Source organism: Phyllobates terribilis, unplaced genomic scaffold (assembly GCF_046119375.1).
Source record: "Phyllobates terribilis strain yellow unplaced genomic scaffold, ASM4611937v1 Scaffold_2__4_contigs__length_985480577, whole genome shotgun sequence".
In the NCBI taxonomy this organism is placed as follows: Eukaryota; Metazoa; Chordata; class Amphibia; order Anura; family Dendrobatidae; genus Phyllobates; species Phyllobates terribilis.
Genome location: NW_027362762.1, coordinates 188,869,342 through 188,888,341, shown reverse-complemented (window position 1 = coordinate 188,888,341; position 19,000 = coordinate 188,869,342). Strand labels below are relative to the sequence as shown.

Below are 19,000 nucleotides of genomic sequence, written 5' to 3'. Positions count from 1 at the left end.
CGCGGTTTCCCCGCTTGAGGAGTAAGCCAGGGAGATGGCGTCCCTTATCCACCTTGCCAGGGTGCTCTTGGAAGCCTTCCGTCCCTTCCGAGATCCCTGGAAGCACACAAAGAGAGACCTATCCTTCCGACACTCTCGTGTGACCTCTAAGTATTGTATAATGCACCTCCTGACGTCTAAGGTGTGAAGGACCTCTTCCCCATTGTTTTTTGGGTCTGAACAAAAGGAAGGGAGGGTGATCTCTTGCGACCTGTGGAAGAGGGAACCCACCTTAGGAAGGTACGCTGGGTGAGTCCTAAGCGTCACCCTATCTTCTAGGATTTGCGTGAAGGGGGGCCCTGCTGATAAGGCTTGTATATCACTAATCCGACGTGCCGATGTGAGAGCTACTAGAAGGGACAGGATTTTAAGAGACGCGTCCGCTAGAGGTTCAAAGGGACCCCTGGTTAGAGCCGAAAGCACGAGATTTAAGTCCCAAGGAGGAGCATTATGGGAGGGGATGGGCCTGGATCTATGGGATGCCCTGATGAACCTGGAGACCCATCTATCCCCCGCCAGGTCACAGTTATAAAGAGCTCCCAGCGCCGCCACCTGTGCTTGTGGCCAACCCCTGCTCCAACCCTCTTTGAAGAAACGCCAAGCTAGCAGAAATGGGGGCCTCCCCCACTACTTACGACCCCATGAAAGAAAGAAATCTTTTCCAGGTTTTACCGTAGAGTTTGGTAGTTACAGGTTTTCTACTCTGCAGTAAGGTGGAGATTAAATTGGGGGAGAACCCTCTATCCCTCAAGAGCGCTCGCTCAAACTCCAAGCTGTCAGGTGCAGGTTTGCTACCTGTGGGTGAAGGACTGGTCCCTGGGACAGCAGATCCGGAACTTCCGGAAGGACCCAGGGGTCGGAGGTGGACATTATCCTTAGCCAGGAAAACCAAGGCCGCCTTGGCCAAAAGGGGGCGATCAGGATCATGTTTGCCTAGTCTTCCCTGATCTTCCTCAGAACTGCCGGAATGAGAGCAATCGGAGGAAAGGCATACGCTAGCTGGTGGTTCCATGGGATAGAGAAGGCATCTAGCGCCGCTGGGTTCCCCCTGGGGTCGATCGAGCAGAACGTGTCCACTTTCTTGGCGCCCCCAAACCCTCGTGATTTTGTCAAACACTAACTGGTTTAGCTCCCACTCGCCCTGTCTCAGCTGGGTCCTGCTCAGGCAGTCCGCCGTGACATTCTCTGTCCCTTTTATATGGAGTGCCGATAGGGATTCTAGATTGTTCTCTGCTACCCGGAGGATGGAACTTGACACTCTTAGAAGAGAATGGGACCGGGTACCCCCCTGGTGATTTAGGTATGCCACCACTACCCTGTTGTCTGAAAACACTCTCACGTGGTGCCCTCTTAGTGTGTCTAGAAATTCTAAGAGGCCATACTTCACCGCCAGGAGTTCCTTCATGTTGGAGGATACCCCTTCCAAATCCTTCGACCAGACCCTCTGAGCCACTTGGTCGTTTAGATGAGCCCCCCATCCCCTGGGGCTTGCATCCGTCGTTAGTATCTGAGATACTGGTATTGTCCATGGGATGCCTCTGCCTAGATTGTCCCCCCCTGTCCACCATGTCAGGGAAAGCAAAGCTTTTGATGATAAGGTCAGCTGACCTTCTAAGTGCCCTCTTAGTGACCTTTCCGCCCCCAAGATCTCCCATTGTAAGACCCTGGTGTGTAATGGAGCCCAGCGGACCCCCGGGATGCAGGCAGTCATGGAGCCTAGGAGGGACATTGCTCCCCTCAGTGTCATATTGGGATGGTTCTTCACGTAGGACACTCGGGCCAACAGGCTTTGGATTTTCTCCGCCGGAAGACGGCATTCCTGACTCCTTGAATCTAACAGGATACCCAAGTACTCTTGTACTTGATCGATTTTTTTCAGATTCAGCAGCCAGCCTAAACTCGTTAAGGAACCCATGACTTTTGCTAGATGGTCCTTGCAATGGCTGAACGAGTTGCCTATAATAAGTAGATCGTCCAGGTACGGGACTATTAGGATGTTCCTCTCCCTCAGATGGGCCATAACCTCTGCCACCACCTTTGTGAATACTCTTGGGGCTATTGCTAACCCGAAGGGGAGAGCCATATATTGGTAGTGCCTTATTGTGCCCCTTATCGGTAACGCTACCCTCAGGAATTTTTGGTAGTCTCTGTGTATGGGGACATGATAATATGCTTCCTTCAGATCCAGGACAGCCATAAAACAGCCTGGGAACAACAATTTCACAGATGTTTTTATTGATTCCATCTTGAATGAATGAACTTTCAGAACTCTGTTCAATTTCTTTAGATTTACAATAGTCCTGAATGTTCCATCCGGTTTCTTCCTGAGGAATAGAGGGGAGTAGAACCCATCGCCTACCTCCTGAGCTTGGACTTCCCGAAGGACTGCCTTGTCCACTAGGCCTAGAACCTCTTGTTCTAGAGCCAACTGCTCTACCTCTGAAGACCTCACGGGGGTTACTATGAAATTTGGACGGGGAGTGGAGAGAAACTGGAATCTTAGCCCCGATTTTATCAGGTCCAAAATCGCACATTTGATATTTTTTCCCAGGCCGGGAGGAAATGGAGAAGCCTCCCCCCCACCTGGAGCTGCCTTTCATTGGGCGGGTTTCCTATTGTCACCAGGGGGCCTGTTAAACATAAACCCCTTGGCCTTTCTCTGCCTCTTGTCCTCCCACCTGTCCTGGTCTTTGGGGGGGTCTCCTTCGCATGAATTTCCTACTCCGAAAAGATCTCCTAAAAGAAGTACCGGAGAGGACCGGGAAGCGTTTTTTGTTATCCCCGGCTTTGTCCAGGATATCATCCAGAGTGGACCCGAATAAGAATTCCCCCTCACACGGGATGGAGCACAGCCTAGACTTCGTTTGGAGGTCGCCTGGCCAGCATTTGAGCCAGAGGGCCCGCCTAGCTGCGTTTGAAAAACTCCCAGCCCGAGCTGCCAGCCTGACAGAGTCGGCTGAGGCGTCAGCCAGAAAAGCTGCTGCACCCTCATCACTGGGATGGAGTCTATTATATCATCACTTGAGGCTTTATCCTTCAACTGTGCTTCTAGTTGGTCTAGCCAGACCATCAAAGATCTGGCCGTGCATGTGGCTGCTACCGCGGGTTTTAACCCCCCCCCCACCTGCCACCTCCCAAGCTCCTTTCAAAAAGAAGTCAGCTTTCTTATCCATAGGGTCTTTAAGTACCCCCATGTCCTCAAATGGCAGGGAAAACTTTCTAGAGGCTTTGGCTATCGCGACATCAATTTTAGGCGCCTTCCCCCAGAAGGAGCACACAGGGTCCTCAAAGGGGTATTTCCTTTTGGGTGACAACCTTTTCCTCTCTGGTTTTCTCCATTCCCTCTTAATTAGAGAATGTACTTGATCGTTAAGAGGGAAGGATCTCTTTCTTCTGTCCTAGGCCACTAAACATTATGTCCTGGATAGACTTTTTAGGGTGAGGATCCATGAACCCCATAGTAGACCTAACTGCCATAATCAAGGTATCGGTTCCATCTATAGGGAAACAACTACGACCCCCGTCCCCTGAAGACGATGAATCGGATGAATCAGAGATTACTCCCTCCTCGTCTGAACCACTGGACTCCGGCACCGGGGATAGGTGTCTAGTTTTCCCTTGCCCCCCCCCCTTCTGCAGGGACTTAAAGGTGTCTTCCACCTGAGATTTAATCAGGGATCTGAGTCCGGTGGCAAACTTAGGGGTCTCCTCACAGATAGTTTGCTTGATGCATGAATTGCACAGTTTCTTTTGCCATGCAGTGGGCAGATCCGCCACGCAAAGGGCGCAGGCCCTGTGCATGGATTTGCCCGTACTCTTTCTTCCCTGAGAAGAAAAGAGGGGGGGGTCTCAAGTTACAAGTGAGCTTTCACGAAGATAACTTACCGACCCGTAGTAAGAGGGAATACCGGATTTGAAGAGGAACCTGATCCAGTAGCTGGGTCCTTCCTCGAGGCTGACGCCGCGCTGGAGTCCTTGCCACGTTGTGAAGATCTCCCAGAACGCCAGCTTCCTCCGTCACCTTGCCGTGAAGGGCAAGTGGGGGTGCAGGGACTGCACCTCCTGCTCGCTCATAGCTGTAGAGTGCCAGAGAATGTCAGGAAGCACTCACCTGTGCTTCCCTGGCCATTTAAACTCTATCGAGGTCCGCCCCCCCCCCCTGCGGCCTGGCACCTGCGCTATCCAGTGAGTCGCCCCCCCCCCGCTAGGCCACCGCTGGGTACCATTAGGGAGGGGAGCGCCCCCCCCCGCCCCCGAGCATCAGTTTCCCACGCGCGTTTGAACGTGCCGCTCCCAGAAGGACCCACGACCGCGTCATCTCCGCGTCAGGGGGGAGCGCCGGCGTGCGCGCGCGCCCAGACGCTCCGACTCCTCTACGCAGTCGTCCGGCGCGAGCGCGCTTCGAAGCCCAGGCAGGCCTCCGACCTGGGCCCCGGGGCTTCGGGCCTACTCACTAACCCGAGCCCCGGAAGCCCCGCCATACACACCACCGGAGACCGCAGCGATCCTCTTGTTGTGCCGCGTCTCCCTGCCATCCTAGAGGCCCGCTGACCCCAGCGGTGGCGCTGCAGGACACCGCACCAGCCGAGGCAGGGAACCCCCGCTGCCTGAACCGGTCTGGCCGGGCCTGGTAAGTCTCATTTTCTTCTTTCTTCATTCCTTTCACAGGAACTTTCATCCGTAGGTCCCTGTCAAGGACAGGAAACCAACTGATGCGGGAGAGAGGTGCCGCCCTTTTTATCTGTAGGTTTCCTGTCCTTGAAGGGCGGATCCCCTCTCTCCGTGGTGCAGTCATGGGGAAAGAGAAAGTATAATAGAAACATGTGCACCAATTCTGCATTTTTGACCCACTCCTAGTTTTGGTTTACAAATACTGATGTGAAATACTGACCAAACACTGACAGTGTAACCGTAGCCTAACAGTCCTACCTGTGAGCCCATGAGGTTGCTTCCTTCTTGTCAATCAGCATCATTTCATAGTAATTGGTAAGATTTTGCTCTATAAAATGGAATGTCCTTATGCTCGCTGTTTCAGACACAAACTCTGGACGAAATTTATGCACACGATTGAAGGCCATAAAAAAAGCCATAGACCATAGGTAATATGTTTCATCATGCTGCTGTGCCTTTTCACGGATTAAGTGATCCTAAGGAATAGATATGAATTATAAAATGAAGGAAAGGAAGAAAAAAAAAAAAAAAGTGAAAAATTCCCCCAGAAAAAACATGGTGAAAAAAGACCTTACTGTCAAGAATGTGAATGGGATCATTCATGTCAAAAGCACTTCCTTGACTTGTGAGTGCCTGTACTGACTAAAAATGAGGGCAGATGTCTGAAGCTTTACAAGGGTTATTCATGTACAGTATGCAAATTTCTAGTACACTTTAGGCAAAAAATCTATCAGTCCTCAAGATCACTGTTTGCAGTAATCGAATAGAACCTTTCATGGAAACCTCCCAATCTTGCACCGAAATGAAGACAGGGGAAAAAAAAGTCAAGTTGTAAGCTGCTCTTTACCTGCCAGACCCTTCATGTTTTAAAGAGGACCTTTCACTAGTTTGAGCATGTTAAGCTGGTCACATTATGTAATAGTGGCTGCCGAGCTGAGTAATAGTTCATCTTTTACCCAGCAAGAGGTTGACCAATCATAGCAGGCAGCGACACGTGGGGGGGGAAAGAACATGCCCTCCTTAGAATGACACAGCCATCATCTGCCGGGAATGGAGCCGGCTCAGCTCCTGAGCCTGCTCCATTCTTCCACTTCCGAGGAGCACTGTACATATACGGTGATCATCGTTAAGGTGTTAAAGGGGTTGTACACTACTTAATGGGCTCCGGGGGGATACATTGGGGAGGGATAATAAGTGTCTTTGTAATTACCTTCTGTTGCAGTTACTGCTTGTGAGCGCCGCTATCGCTGGCCGCTCACAGGCATCATGTGACCCCCAGCTGCAGCAAGCTCTGACATCACGACAAGTCCAGGCTGCAGCAGAGGGTGCCTCTCCTGCGTTCCACTGATGGATGCTGGGTTGTGGGCGGGGATACCCCGCACGTCACACCCAGCATCCACCGCGCACTCTCCCTCTCCCCATTCATTGGGAAAGAGCGTGGTGGATGCTGGGTGTGACGTGGGGAATAACCCCGATCACAACCCAGCAGCCACCGCGGGGACCCCAGCGCTGAGTCACGCCTCACTTGTTGTGACGTCAGCGCGGGGTCACGTGATGCCTGTGAGCGGCCACTGATAGCACCGCTCACAGGCAGAACCTGCAACAGAAGGTAATTACAAAGACACTTATGGGCCCTGGGGGGATACATTGGGGGCATAATAAAAGTTGTGGCCAACTTCTTTAAGTGAGCCTGCAGAAAAAAGGAGGAAATAATCACTGTTAGAATTTTTATTAAAATTTACTAAGTTTAGAGTTCCTTCAACAATCCACTTATAACTTCATCATTCACCTTCACAAGGAACATTAGCCGATTGTAGCAGTTCTCCAGGAAGTCTATGCAAAACTCCTTCAGGAAGAGACGGACATTTAAAGCGGAACGATGATGCGTTTCTGCTTCCTTGGCTTGTTGTTTCCTCTTTGGGACTCTCTTCAATTCCTTTCCAAGGTCATGGGTGTAATTTTCAAACTATTGTTCACAAAATGGTAACTCTTTCAAAAACACATTACTTAAATAAGAACACTTACAAAACTTAACTATCGTATATGTGCCACAAACTAAGTATTTTCCTCCAAGTAGGCAAGATGCATATAGTTCAAAGAAGAAAAAAATGCACATAATGAACAGAAATGCTTCAGATGGAGGGTGTGAAGGTTTTAGGTAACCAAACGCATACATTCATGTACAAAACAGCTTAAACTGTAGAATATTTATCCGATACATAGTCACTTGATCTCCAAAACATATCATGTGTCTCCTATCATTTTTCCTATCATTTTTGTACACACATTATTAACACTTTAGTTTTACTTTATATCCAGCTACAGTCGCTTCAAAAAATACTTACATTATGAAGCCCCTTGTGGTAAATTATATCTTTATCGCCAATAGACTTCAAACCCTGAATTATATATGAGCCACCAAACCGAGAATGCCTAGAACAAGAAAAACCCAGCATTGAAAGTCCTGTGCATGTTACACATGCACACACATTTAATACACCAGTCTTAAAGAAGCAAGTTAATAAAACTGAATTAATGTAAGTAGAAAGGCGGAAAAGCATTAAAATTTATTGTATTTTTATTTTATAAAATAACACTTTTTTAAAATCACACTAATTATTCATGCATTAGACACAATAAACGTCTAAAGTTCATAGTTTTAGTATAACAAAGCTGGAAACTGCTGAAATGTCCGTTTTCGAACGTATTTATGTCTTTCATTAAACACTACTGTATCATTTTCTTTCTGTACTTTACATTTCAAGAAAGAATAATGGAAAAATGGCATAAACACATTGACGACTGTGTATTACTATTCTTCATGTCAATAGTTTCCCTGCACAACAGGACAATGCCAAAGAAGTGCTGAGTGTTGGAATGGTAAGGCACACGACTGTTTGAATAAGGGATTGGTAACACTCTGTTGATTGCTCATACATACATGAAGAATCACAGGAGATTAGCACAGTTTTCAACTAAGTAAAGATGTCGCACATTATTCTTTTTATAGCGAAAAACAAATGTTTCCTTAATTAAACATGTCAAGAAAGCTGACAAGTTTTCTTTATGATGTAATGTTTCATCTCACAAACTCACCGAGTACCACGTTGAAAAATTCTGCTCTTTTTTTCTGCCATTTCACGTTGGCGAAGTATCTCCAAATCTTTAAGGTCTGTTGCTCTTTCAGCTGAAAATCGTCCCTGACCAGTTGCAGCCAATTGCTCAGAGTTCTGTAAAGCAAGCAATTTATGCAAAGATTCAATTTAAAATAATGGACAAGCAACTAAAAAAAAAAAAGGTCCTAGACGAGCAAGCAGCATCACACAAAAAAATCTAATATTTGAGATATAAAACAAAATGTCTGGATTTCATCCTTGTGATATCAGTCAGACATACATATCTCTCTCTCTCTACATACAGTACAGACCAAAAGTTTGGACACACCTTCTCATTTAAAAAGCGTTTTCTGTATTTTCATGACTATGAAAATTGTACATTCACACTGAAGGCATCAAAACTATGAATTAACACACGTGGAATTATATACTTAACAAAAAAGTGTGAAACAACTGAAAATATGTCTTATATTCTAGGTTCTTCAAAGTAGCCACCTTTTGCTTTCATGACTGCTTTGCACACTCTTGATCAGCTTCAAGAGGTAGTCACCGGAAATGGTTTTCAATTCACAGGTGTGCCCTGTCAGGTTTAATAAGTGGGATTTCTTGCCTTATAAATGGGGTTGGGACCATCAGTTGTGTTGTGCAGAAGTCAGGTGGATACACAGCTGATAGTCCTACTGAATAGACTGTTAGAATTCGTATTATGGCAAGAAAAAAGCAGCCAAGTAAAGAAAAACAAGTGGCCATCATTACTTTAAGAAATGAAGGTCATTCAGTCCGAAAAATTGGGAAAACTTTGAAAGTGTCCCCAAGTGCAGTTGCAAAAACCAAAAAGTGCTACAAAGAAACTGGCTCACATGAGGACCGCCCCATGAAAGAAAGACCAAGAGTCACCTCTGCTTCTGAGGATAAGTTTATCCGAGTCACCAGCCTCAGAAATTGCAGGTTAACAGCAGCTCAGATTAGAGACCAGGTCAATGCCACACAGAGTTCTAGCAGCAGACACATCTCTTCAACAACTGTTAAGAGGAGACTTTGTGCAGCAGGCCTTCATGGTAAAATAGCTGCTAGCAAACCACCGCTAAGGACAGGCAACAAGCAGAAGAGACTTGTTTGGGCTAAAGAACACAAGGAATGGACATTAGACCAGTGGAAATCTGTGCTTTGGTCTGATGAGTCCAAATTTGAGATCTTTGGTTCCAACCACCGTGTCTTTGTGCGACGCAGAAAAGGTGAACGGATGCCTGGTTCCCACTGTGAAGCATGGAGAAGGAGGAGGTGTGATGGTGTGGGGGTGCTTTGCTGGTGACACTGTTGGGGATTTATTCAAAATTGAAAGCATACTGAACCAGCATGGCTACCACAACATCTTGCAGCGGCATGCTATTCTATCCAGTTTGCGTTTAGTTGGACCATCATTTATTTTTCAACAGGACAATGACCCCAAACACACCTCCAGGCTGTGTAAGGGCTATTTGACCAAGAGGGAGAGTGATGGGGTGCTACGCCAGATGACCTGGCCTCCACAGTCACCAGACCTGAACCCAATCGAGATGGTTTGGGGTGAGCTGGACCGCAGAGTGAAGGCAAAAGGGCCATCAAGTGCTAAGCATCTCTGGGAACTCCTTCAAGATTGTTGGAAGACCATTCCCGGTTACTACCTCTTGAAGCTCATCAAGAGAATGCCAAGAGTGTGCAAAGCAGTCATCAAAGCAAAAGGTGGCTACTTTGAAGAACCTAGAATATAAGACATATTTTCAGTTGTTTCACACTTTTTTGTTAAGTATATAATTCCACATGTGTTAATTCATAGTTTTGTTGCCTTCAGTGTGAATGTACAATTTTCAAAGTCATGAAAATACAGAAAAATCTTTAAATGAGAAGGTGTGTCCAAACTTTTGGTCTGTACTGTATATCTACAGGTGCTTTTCACAAAATTAGAATATCAAAAAGTTAATTTATTTCAGTTTTTCAATACAAAAAATGAAGCTCATATTATATAGAGTCATTACAAACAAACAGAGTGATCTCTTTCAAGTGTTTATTTCGGTTAATGTTGAGGATTATGGCTTACAGCCAATGAAAACACAAAAGTCACTATCTCAGTAAATTAGAATACTTTATAACAACAGCTTGAAAAATGCTTTTAAAATCCGAAATGTTGGCCTACTGAAATGTATGCTCAGTAAATGCACTCAGTACTTGGTTGGGGCTCCTTTTGCATCAATTACTGCATCAATGTGGCGTGGCATGGAGGCGATCAGCCTGTGGCACTGCTGAGGTGTTATGGAAGCCCAGGTTGCTTTGATAGCAGCCTTCAGCTAGTCTGCATTGTTGGATCTGGTGTATCTCATCTTCCTCTTGACCATACTACATAGATTCTCGATGGGGCTAAGGTCAGGCAATTTTGCTGGCCAATCAAGCACAGTGATATTGTTGTTTTTAAACTAGTTATCGGTACTTTTGGCAGTGTGGACAGGTGCCAAGTCCTGCTGGAGAATGAAATTTCCATCTCCAAAAAGCTTGCCGGCAGAGGGAAGCATGAAGTGCTCTAAAATATCCTGATAGACGGCTGTGCTGACTTTGGTCTTGATAAAACACAGTGGACCTACACCAGCAGATGACATGGCTCCTCAAACCATCACTGATTGTGGAAACTTCACACTAGACCTCAAGCAGCTTGGATTGTGTGCCTCTCCACTCTTCCTCCAGACTCTGGGACCTTGATTTCCAAATGAAATGCAAAATTTACTTTCATCTGAAAACAACACCTTGGACCACTGAGCAAGAGTCCAGGTCTTTTTCTCCTTGGCCAAGGTAAGACGCTTCTGGCTTTGTTTATTGGTCATGAGTGGCTTGACACAAGGAATGCGACACTTGTATCCCATGTCCTGGATACGTCTGTGTGTGGTGGCTCTTGAAGCAATGACTCCAGCAGCAGTCCACTCCTTATGAATCTCCCCCAAATTTCTGAATGGCCTTTTCTTAACAATCCTTTCAAGGCTGCAGTTATCCCGGTTGCTTTTTCTACCACACTTTTGCCTTTCCATTAATATGCTTGGATACAGCACTCTGTGAACAGCCAGCTTCTTTAGCAATGACCTTTTGAGGCTTACCCTCCTTGTGGAGTGCGTCAATGACTACCTTCTGGACATCTGTCAAGTCAGCAGTCTTCCCAATGATTGTGGAGCCTAATGAAACAGACTAAGGGACATCTTTAAACGCATCGGAAGCCTTTGCAGGTGTTTTTTTTTTATTAATTACCATATATACTTGAGTATAAGCAGAGTTTTTCAGCACATTTTATGTGCTAAAAAAAGCCCCCCTCTGCTTATACTCGGGTATATACTTGAGTATATAGAAATTCTGTTGGTGGATAGTGGGGGATGGAGGGGTTGCGGCGGTGGAGGAGCGGGGCACACGCAGTAGCCGGCTGCTGCTGCTACCATGTGTGCCCGCTGCTAAAGGGAAATGAATATTCCCTCTTCTCCACTCCCATGGGCGTGGAGAAGAATGAATATTCATTCTATTTAGTAGTGGGCACAGAGGAGCGCTGAGCCGCAGCTCCTGCTGACAGTGCCCGTTACTAAAGAGAATGCATATTCGCTCCTCTCAACGCACATAGGCCCGGCGTGGAGAGGAGTGAATATGCAGCTCACATCAGCGTCTGAGAGCGCATGGCTGTGACGTCATGCGCTGCTCAGATGCTGACATGAGCTGCTGCAGCAGAACAGGACGCAGCGCTGGAGCAGAGGGGAGGAAGGAAGGCGAGTATAAGTGTTTATTTTTTTGTGTGTGCAGTAATGGGGCCATACATACCAGGATTGGGGATGAGGGGTGCCATACATACCAGGATTGGGGGGTGAGGGGTGCCATACATACTGGGATTGGGGATGAGGGGTGCCATACATACTAGGATTGGGGATGAGGGGTGCCATATATACCAGGATTGGGGATGATGGGGCTATGCATACCAGGATTGGGGGATGAGGGGTGCCATACATACCAGGATTGGGGGATGAGGAGTGCCATATATACCAGGATTGGGGATGAGGGGGCCATGCATACCAGAATTGGGATGAGGGGGCATACATACACAAGAATTGGGGATGAGGGGTGCCATGCATACATGGATTAGGGATGAGGGGTGCCATACATACCAGGATTAGGGATGAGGGGGCCATGCATACCAGGATTAGGGATGAGGGGTGCCATACATACCAGGTTTGGGGATGAGAGGTGCCATACATACCATGTTTGGGGATGAGGGTTGCCATGCATTAAAGGGGTATTCCCAGCTCGAAGATCCTATCCCAATATGTTGTAAGTGTAATAATATTAATATTAGCAAATACCTCCAATTAGAAATGCAGTATAGTTCTTCTTCTAATTCGCTATGTCTCATTCCTCATGTGCAGACATTGCAGGAGCTTAGGTATCCATGGTTACGATCACTAACAACTGTCACTATATAAGTGATCGTAACCATGGATGCCTAAGCTACGGCAATGCCCTGCACATGGGGTAAGGGACATAGCAAATCAGAAGAAATATGTTACGTTACTATTTGGAGGTATTTGCTAATATTATTACATCTACTACATATTGTGATAGGAATACCCATTTAAATGTAATAAGTCCTTCTGGCTGCTTAACCTCTTCATGACATATATTTACATCATGTCATATCCCTGCCTTTGATGCAGGCTGCACGCTGAGCTGGCATCTTTCCTGGCACATGACAGCTGACTTAATCAACCATCATTTGCATATAACAGCCACAGGTGGAGCGGAGCTCCGCTTATGGCTGTTAACCTGTTAAATCCCGCTGTTAATCTCTGACAGCTGCATTGAACATGCGCCGGCAGAGAGCACATCATTCCACGCTCCCATCGTCCCGCCCCTAAAATGATCGCGGGGCGTCGATGAGTTATCATGACAGCCGGGGGTCAGCTGATAACCCCCATACCTGTCATTACGATCCTCCTGTGAATGCTGGCACATGGCTGAAGCACTAGTATGAATAGCACGAGCAATGGGATGATCACAGTTTCAAGTCCCCTAAGGGGACTATTGAATAGAGTGAAAAGTATTTTAAAAAAAAAACAAAAAAAAACACAAGTTCAAATCACCCCCCTTTTTGCCGAATAGAAAATAAAACTATTAAAAAAAAATTAAAAATAGACATATTTGGTATCACTGCGTTCAGAAAAGTCTGATCTATCAAAATAGAAAAATGATTACAATCTGTAAACAGCGTAACGGAAAAAAAGAAATAAAAAAATCGGATGAATTACCTTTTTATTTTTTTTTGGGCTGCAGCAACATTGCATTAAAATGCAATAAGAAGTGCTCAAAACATCACATCTACCCCACAATGGTAATTTTTAAAAACGTCTGCTCAGGGCACCAACAATAAGCTCTCTCACAGCCCCAGATCCCAAAAAATTTAAATATTAAGGGTATTTTTATTTATTTTTTACTAATTTTTTTTAACCACTTAAGTAAAAAAACACTACACATATTTGGTATCTGCGAGCTCTTATTGGCCTGGAGAATCATATTACCAGGTCAGTTTTACCATATAGTGGTAACATGGTAAATAAAAAAAATAAAAAAAATTATGAAATTGCTTTTTTTTTTCCAGTTTTCCAATACACTATGTGGTAGAATAAATGGTGTCATCCAAAACTACAACTCGTTCCACAAAAAACAAGGCCTCATAAAGCTATATGGACAAAAATGAAAAAAAAAAATAATAATAATTTATGGCTCTTGGAAGAAGAGGAGGGAAAAACGAAAATGAAAAAGCATAAAATCGCCCAGGGGTGAATGGGTTAAACCTTGATCCATTAACAAATTTCACTTAAAAAGGATGAAGTGTGCTCCTCATTGTGAAAGCTGATATAACCCTTTCTGTAGCTCCAATTAACCATGATGGAAAGTGATTGCACTTGCAAGACAATCTTTATATCTGGAAACAATTGACTGGACACTTGCAGCCAGGTGCTTTAGTGTTGGCTGGAGAAATTTGGGGTGCCTGTTCCTGTCGGGTGCAGTTACATAGTGCTGGCCAGCTTGCCTAATCTAATTAATAGTATAGGCGTAACCAGTAGACTGTAAGCTAGACACTGCATTACACGTACACTGTATGTGTGTGACTTGTGCCCTATAGAAGCCTTATTCATGTGCATTTATAACATTAGGCAACCAGCCACTCCATCACTGGTAGGGGTGAGTTGTTGTTCAGTATTTGAAATGTGTGCTGCCTCCGCTTTTCTCATGGGCGCCTGCTGCATCCTGTTGTGCATTAGTAATTAGTATGGTGACCCGGTGTTGGTAAATACAACAGCCTTTTTTTCTTTGATAGATATACATACATATATATATACATATATATATATATATATATATATATATATATATATATATATATATATATATATATATATATATATATATATATATATATATATATATATATATATATATATATATACACACATATACAGTGGTGGCCAAAAGTATTGGCACCCCTGCTATTCTGTCAGATAATACTCAGTTTCTTCCTGAAAATGATTGTAATCACAAATTCTTTGGTATTATTATCTTCATTTAATTTGTCTTCAATAAAAAAACACAAAAAGCCAAATTGGATATAATTCCACACCAAACCTAAAAAAGGGGGTGGACAAAAGTATTGGCACTGTTTGAAAAATCATGTGATGCTTCTCTAATTCGTGTAATTAACAGCACCTGTAACTTACCTGTGGCACCTAACAGGTGTTGGCAATAACTAAATCACACTTGCAGCCAGTTAACATGGATTAAAGTTGACTCAACCTCTGTCCTGTGTCCTTGTGTGTACCACATTGAGCATGGAAAAAAGAAAGAAGACCAAAGAACTGTCTGAGGACTTGAGAAACCAAATTGTGAGGAAGCATGAGCAATCTCAAGGCTACAAGTCCATCTCCAAAGATCTGAATGTTCCTGTGTCTTCCGTGCGCAGTGTCATCAAGAAGTTTAAAGCACATGGCACTGTGGCTAACCTCCCTAGATGTCCAGCCTGACAGAACACCAGGAGGTAGTCCTTCATGTCCGACTAGGGGCAGGAACACACGAGAGGTTAAAGGCCCCTCCCCACCCTCCATCGCCAGTGTTTTTCCCAAGTACCACACCAGGATGGATGCAACACAATTTTATTTAAACTACCGATACATGTTAAATCCTCACATGCTCTGGCAACTCAAAAAGGGGGAGGGAATATAAGGGTGCTATGAGGCTGGACTCCTGGAAACCCAATTACCGGTAGGACTAATTCCCTTTTTCCAGGACGTCCCTCCTGACAGCACACCAGGAGAAATGCCAACTAAATGGTCCTAGGGAGGGACTACAGCCTGGAGTACTTTCCTCCCAAAGGCTGTCTGCTGATTGGACAACAAATTTAGTCTATAATGCTTACAAAATGTATTCAACCCTGACCAGGTGGCTGCATTACATATCTGCTCTGAGGATGCTCCTGCTTTCTCTGCCCATGAGGTAGATATGGATCTGGTGGAGTGGGCCCTTATGCCTTCTGGCACTAACATCCCCCTAGAAACATAAGCATGGGAAATAGCCGCTTTGATCCTTCTGGCCAAAGTCAAGCTTGATGCAGTCTTTCCTTTGTTCTTCCCCCAGAACTGGACAAATAAACTAGAGTCTTTCCCTCCATTCTTTTGTGGAGTCTAGATAGTGGAGAACCGATCGCCTGACATCCACCGAGTGGAAGCCCTGTTCTCCTGGGTTTCTTGGCTGATCGCAGAAGGCGGGCAAAATGATCTCCCTATTCAGGTTGGAGTCCGACACCACCTTGGGTAAAAAAGAAGGATCTAGTCTAAGGATTAGGCGATCGTCCAAAATCTGCATATAAGGGAATACTACCAAGAGGGCCTGAATCTCCCCCAGTCGCCTGGCTGAAGTTATGGCCACCAAGAACACTGTTTTAATTGAGAGTGACCTGATACTAATATTCTGCAGGGGTTCAAAGGGGCTTTTACATAGGGCGTTTAGCACTAAATTTAAGTCCCACGGGGCCACCTTTTCCCTTATAAAGGGCCTTCATCTACCCACTGCTTTCGAGAATCTGGACACCCACGGATGTTTAGCCAAGGGATAGTCTAAGTATGAACTTAAGGCTGAAATCTGGACCCTAAGCATGCTGGGGCTTAGTCCCTTGTCATACCCTGCCTGGAGAAATTCTAAGACTTCTGGAACTGGTGGGGCCTGAGTCTCTATTATTGCGTTCCTGTATACCGAACAGAATCTCTTCCATACCTTTGAATAAATGGCCGTTGTCACCGGTTTTCTACTGGCCTGAAGGGTCGTGATGACCCTATCAGAGAGGCCCCTGGACCTCAAGATCAACCTTTCAGGATCCAGGCAGACAGCTGGAGCCACTCCACCGCAGGATGCTTCAGAGGTCCCTGTGACAGAAGGTCGTGTCGCAGAGGGAGAGGGAAGTGATCTTCTGCTGTCATCCACATCAAGAGGGGGAACCAGCTTCTTTTTGGCCAGAAGGGGACCACTGCGATCACTGTGGCCCCGTCCTCCCGAATCTTCCGTAGCATCCTTGGTATTAAGGGTATGGGAGGGAAAGCGTAAGCTAGCGGCATATCCCAGGTCTGGGACAGCGCGTCAACCCCCGCTGGATTGTCCTCTGGGCACCTGGAAAATAATTTTTGGGTTTTCGCGTTCTTCCTTGAGGCAAAAAGGTCTATTGAAGGGGTCCGCCATTTCTTTATTAACTGAAGAAAGACTGCTTGGTGAAGTTCCCACTCTGATGGGTCTATCCTTTCCCTGCTCAGGAAGTCTGCCACCTGATTTTGGGAGCCCCTGAGATGAAGAGCTGAGATGGAGGAAACCGTATTTTCTGCCCAAGCGAAAATTTCCTCTGCTATCGCCTGGAGCCATGTATGTCTTGGTCCTCCCTGATGTTGAAGGAAGGCTACCGTGGTGGAATTGTCAGAGAGAATCCTTACGTGTTTTTGCCTGCTAGTAGCGACTGACACCCCTGTAGGGACTCCCAGACTGTTCTTAGCTTTCTGTAGTTTGAGGACCGGTGTCTGATCTCCTGAGACCAAGCACCTTGTGCGTATCTGCCCTCTACATGGGCCCCGCAACCCCACTGGCTTGAGTCAGGGATAACGGTAATATAAGGGGATTCTATCCACTGGACTCCCCTTTCCAGATTTAAAGAGGATACCCACCAGGCTAGGGAGCCTTTTAAGTCTGGAGTTAAGGGCATCTTTTTGTCCAGGCCTGACTGACGTTTGTCCCAAGCAGAGCTGATTTCCTTCTGAAGAATTCTGGAATGTGCCTGACACCACTTTACACAGGGGATGCACGATGTCATGGTCCCCAGAACACTCAGCTTCCCTGACCGTTACTTCCCTCTTTCTGCGAAAGGAGCTGAATTTTTTTACTATGTCCCGAGCTTTCTTTTGAGGGAGTCCGGACAAGCCCCGGTGCGAATCTAATAGCACTCCCAAGAATATCTTCTGGTTGCTTGGAGCTAGGTCTGATTTTCCTAAATTTAGAACCCACCCCAAGTCTGACAATACTCGCATTACCAGACGCTGATGAAGAATTAACTGCGCGTCTGAATCTGCTACTAGAAGAAAGTCGTCTAGGTAGGGAATTATGACTATGCCCTCTCTCCTTAGATGGGAGACTACTTCCGTCACTATTTTGGTGAAAATACGGGGTGCCGATGACAGGCCGAACGGAAGACATTGGAACTGATAGTGGCTTACGCCACCTTTCCCTCTTGCTGCAAACATGAGGTATCTCTGTCTTGAAGGGTGTATGGGAATATGGTAATATGCCTGCTTCAAATCCAAGGTACACATCACCACGTCTTTGGGTGCCAGAGGTATCACCGATTTTATTGACTCCATTTTGAACCTCTTGTACTTTACCCACTGGTTCAGGGGTCTGAGGTTTATAATTGTCCTGTACTCTCCCGATGTTTTTTTTATAGAGAACAGTCTGGAATAATGGCCCCTGTATCTCTCTGAACGAGGGACCGGTGTTATTGCTCCGTCCTGGAGGAGCAGCTTGATGTCTACTTCCAGCCTTCTGAGGGCCGCTGTTGAACTGGCTTCCATGATCTGAAATCGTCGGGGGGGAAATTGAGAAAACTCGATCTTGTACCCGTGTTCTATAAGTTGTAAAATCCACTGATTTTGGGTTATTCTCTGCCAAGTTCCTAGGAAATGCAGCCCCACTGGTCCGGCGTCATTGACGCGTCTGTCTCTGACTAGGCCCAGGCAAGTCCCTGCGGCCTCTACCACCCTTCGGGTAGCTCCATCTACCCTCTTTCCCCTTTCCTCTTTAATTCTGGGACTTGGTGGGACGGCTCCTTCGAAAGGAAAAGGGGCGTCTAGGTCGTCCCTCCGGAAACCCCGCTTTACTATCGACCGCCTTCTGCAGAATGCTGTCCAGTACAGGTCCAAAAACCTGAAGGGCGGAAAATGGGATAGCACAAAGTTTGTTTTTGGACTGCATATCGCCTGTCCAAGACCTCAGCCAGAGTGCCCTACGGGCCGAATTCGACAGCGCATCATTCCTTGCCGCGAACCGGACAGATTCTGCTGAAGCATCTGCCATGAAATTTACTGCCGTCCTGACCATGTATAAAGCCTCGGCTATATCCTCCCTGGAACCACTCTGTCTCAGTTTGGCTTCCAGGTCCTCCAACCATAAGCCTGCTGATCTGGCCACGGACGTAGCCGCAATATTGGTCTTGATGATTGCAGCAGCTGAAGCCTCCCAGGCTTTCTTAAGTAGACCGTCCACTTTTTTGTCCATCGGATCATTTAGACTCGCATCCTCAAAAGGGATTGTTGTCTTCTTGGAAACTCGGGCTACTGGTACGTCGATCTTTGGCACCTCTTCACAGATTCTAGACTCTTCCGTTTCGAAGGGAAGACGGGACCTAAACTCCCCCGGGATTGATAAACGCTTTTCTGCGTTTTTCCATTCCTCCAGAATCATGGATCTGATGTGCTTATTAACTGGAAAACATCTACTTTTCCTTGCCTGTAGCCCACTAAACATTTGATCCTGGATGGACTGAGCTACCTGTGGCTGTTCAATGTTCATAGTATTGAGTACCTCCTGTAATAGCT

At 46.1% G+C, this 19,000-nt stretch overlaps 1 protein-coding gene across 8 annotated transcripts in view; it reads right to left on the bottom strand.

The window, feature by feature from the left end:
- Window positions 1-19,000, bottom strand: part of TIMELESS (timeless circadian regulator) — a 161,745-nt gene that overhangs the window by 40,990 nt on the left and 101,755 nt on the right. For 7 of the 8 annotated variants that reach the window (XR_012273028.1, XR_012273034.1, XM_073663680.1 and 4 more), the window contains 4 exons: window positions 7,807-7,940; window positions 7,056-7,143; window positions 6,500-6,676; window positions 4,969-5,186 (listed from right to left, as the gene is read on the bottom strand). Coding sequence is in view for 6 of the 8 variants with exons in the window: in XM_073663680.1 (XP_073519781.1) it covers window positions 4,969-5,186; window positions 6,500-6,676; window positions 7,056-7,143; window positions 7,807-7,940 (617 nt within the window). In the remaining 2 variants the exon portion in view is untranslated. The remainder of the gene's footprint in view (window positions 1-4,968; window positions 5,187-6,499; window positions 6,677-7,055; window positions 7,144-7,806; window positions 7,941-19,000) is intronic. The other variant, XM_073663684.1, reaches the window with a different exon arrangement.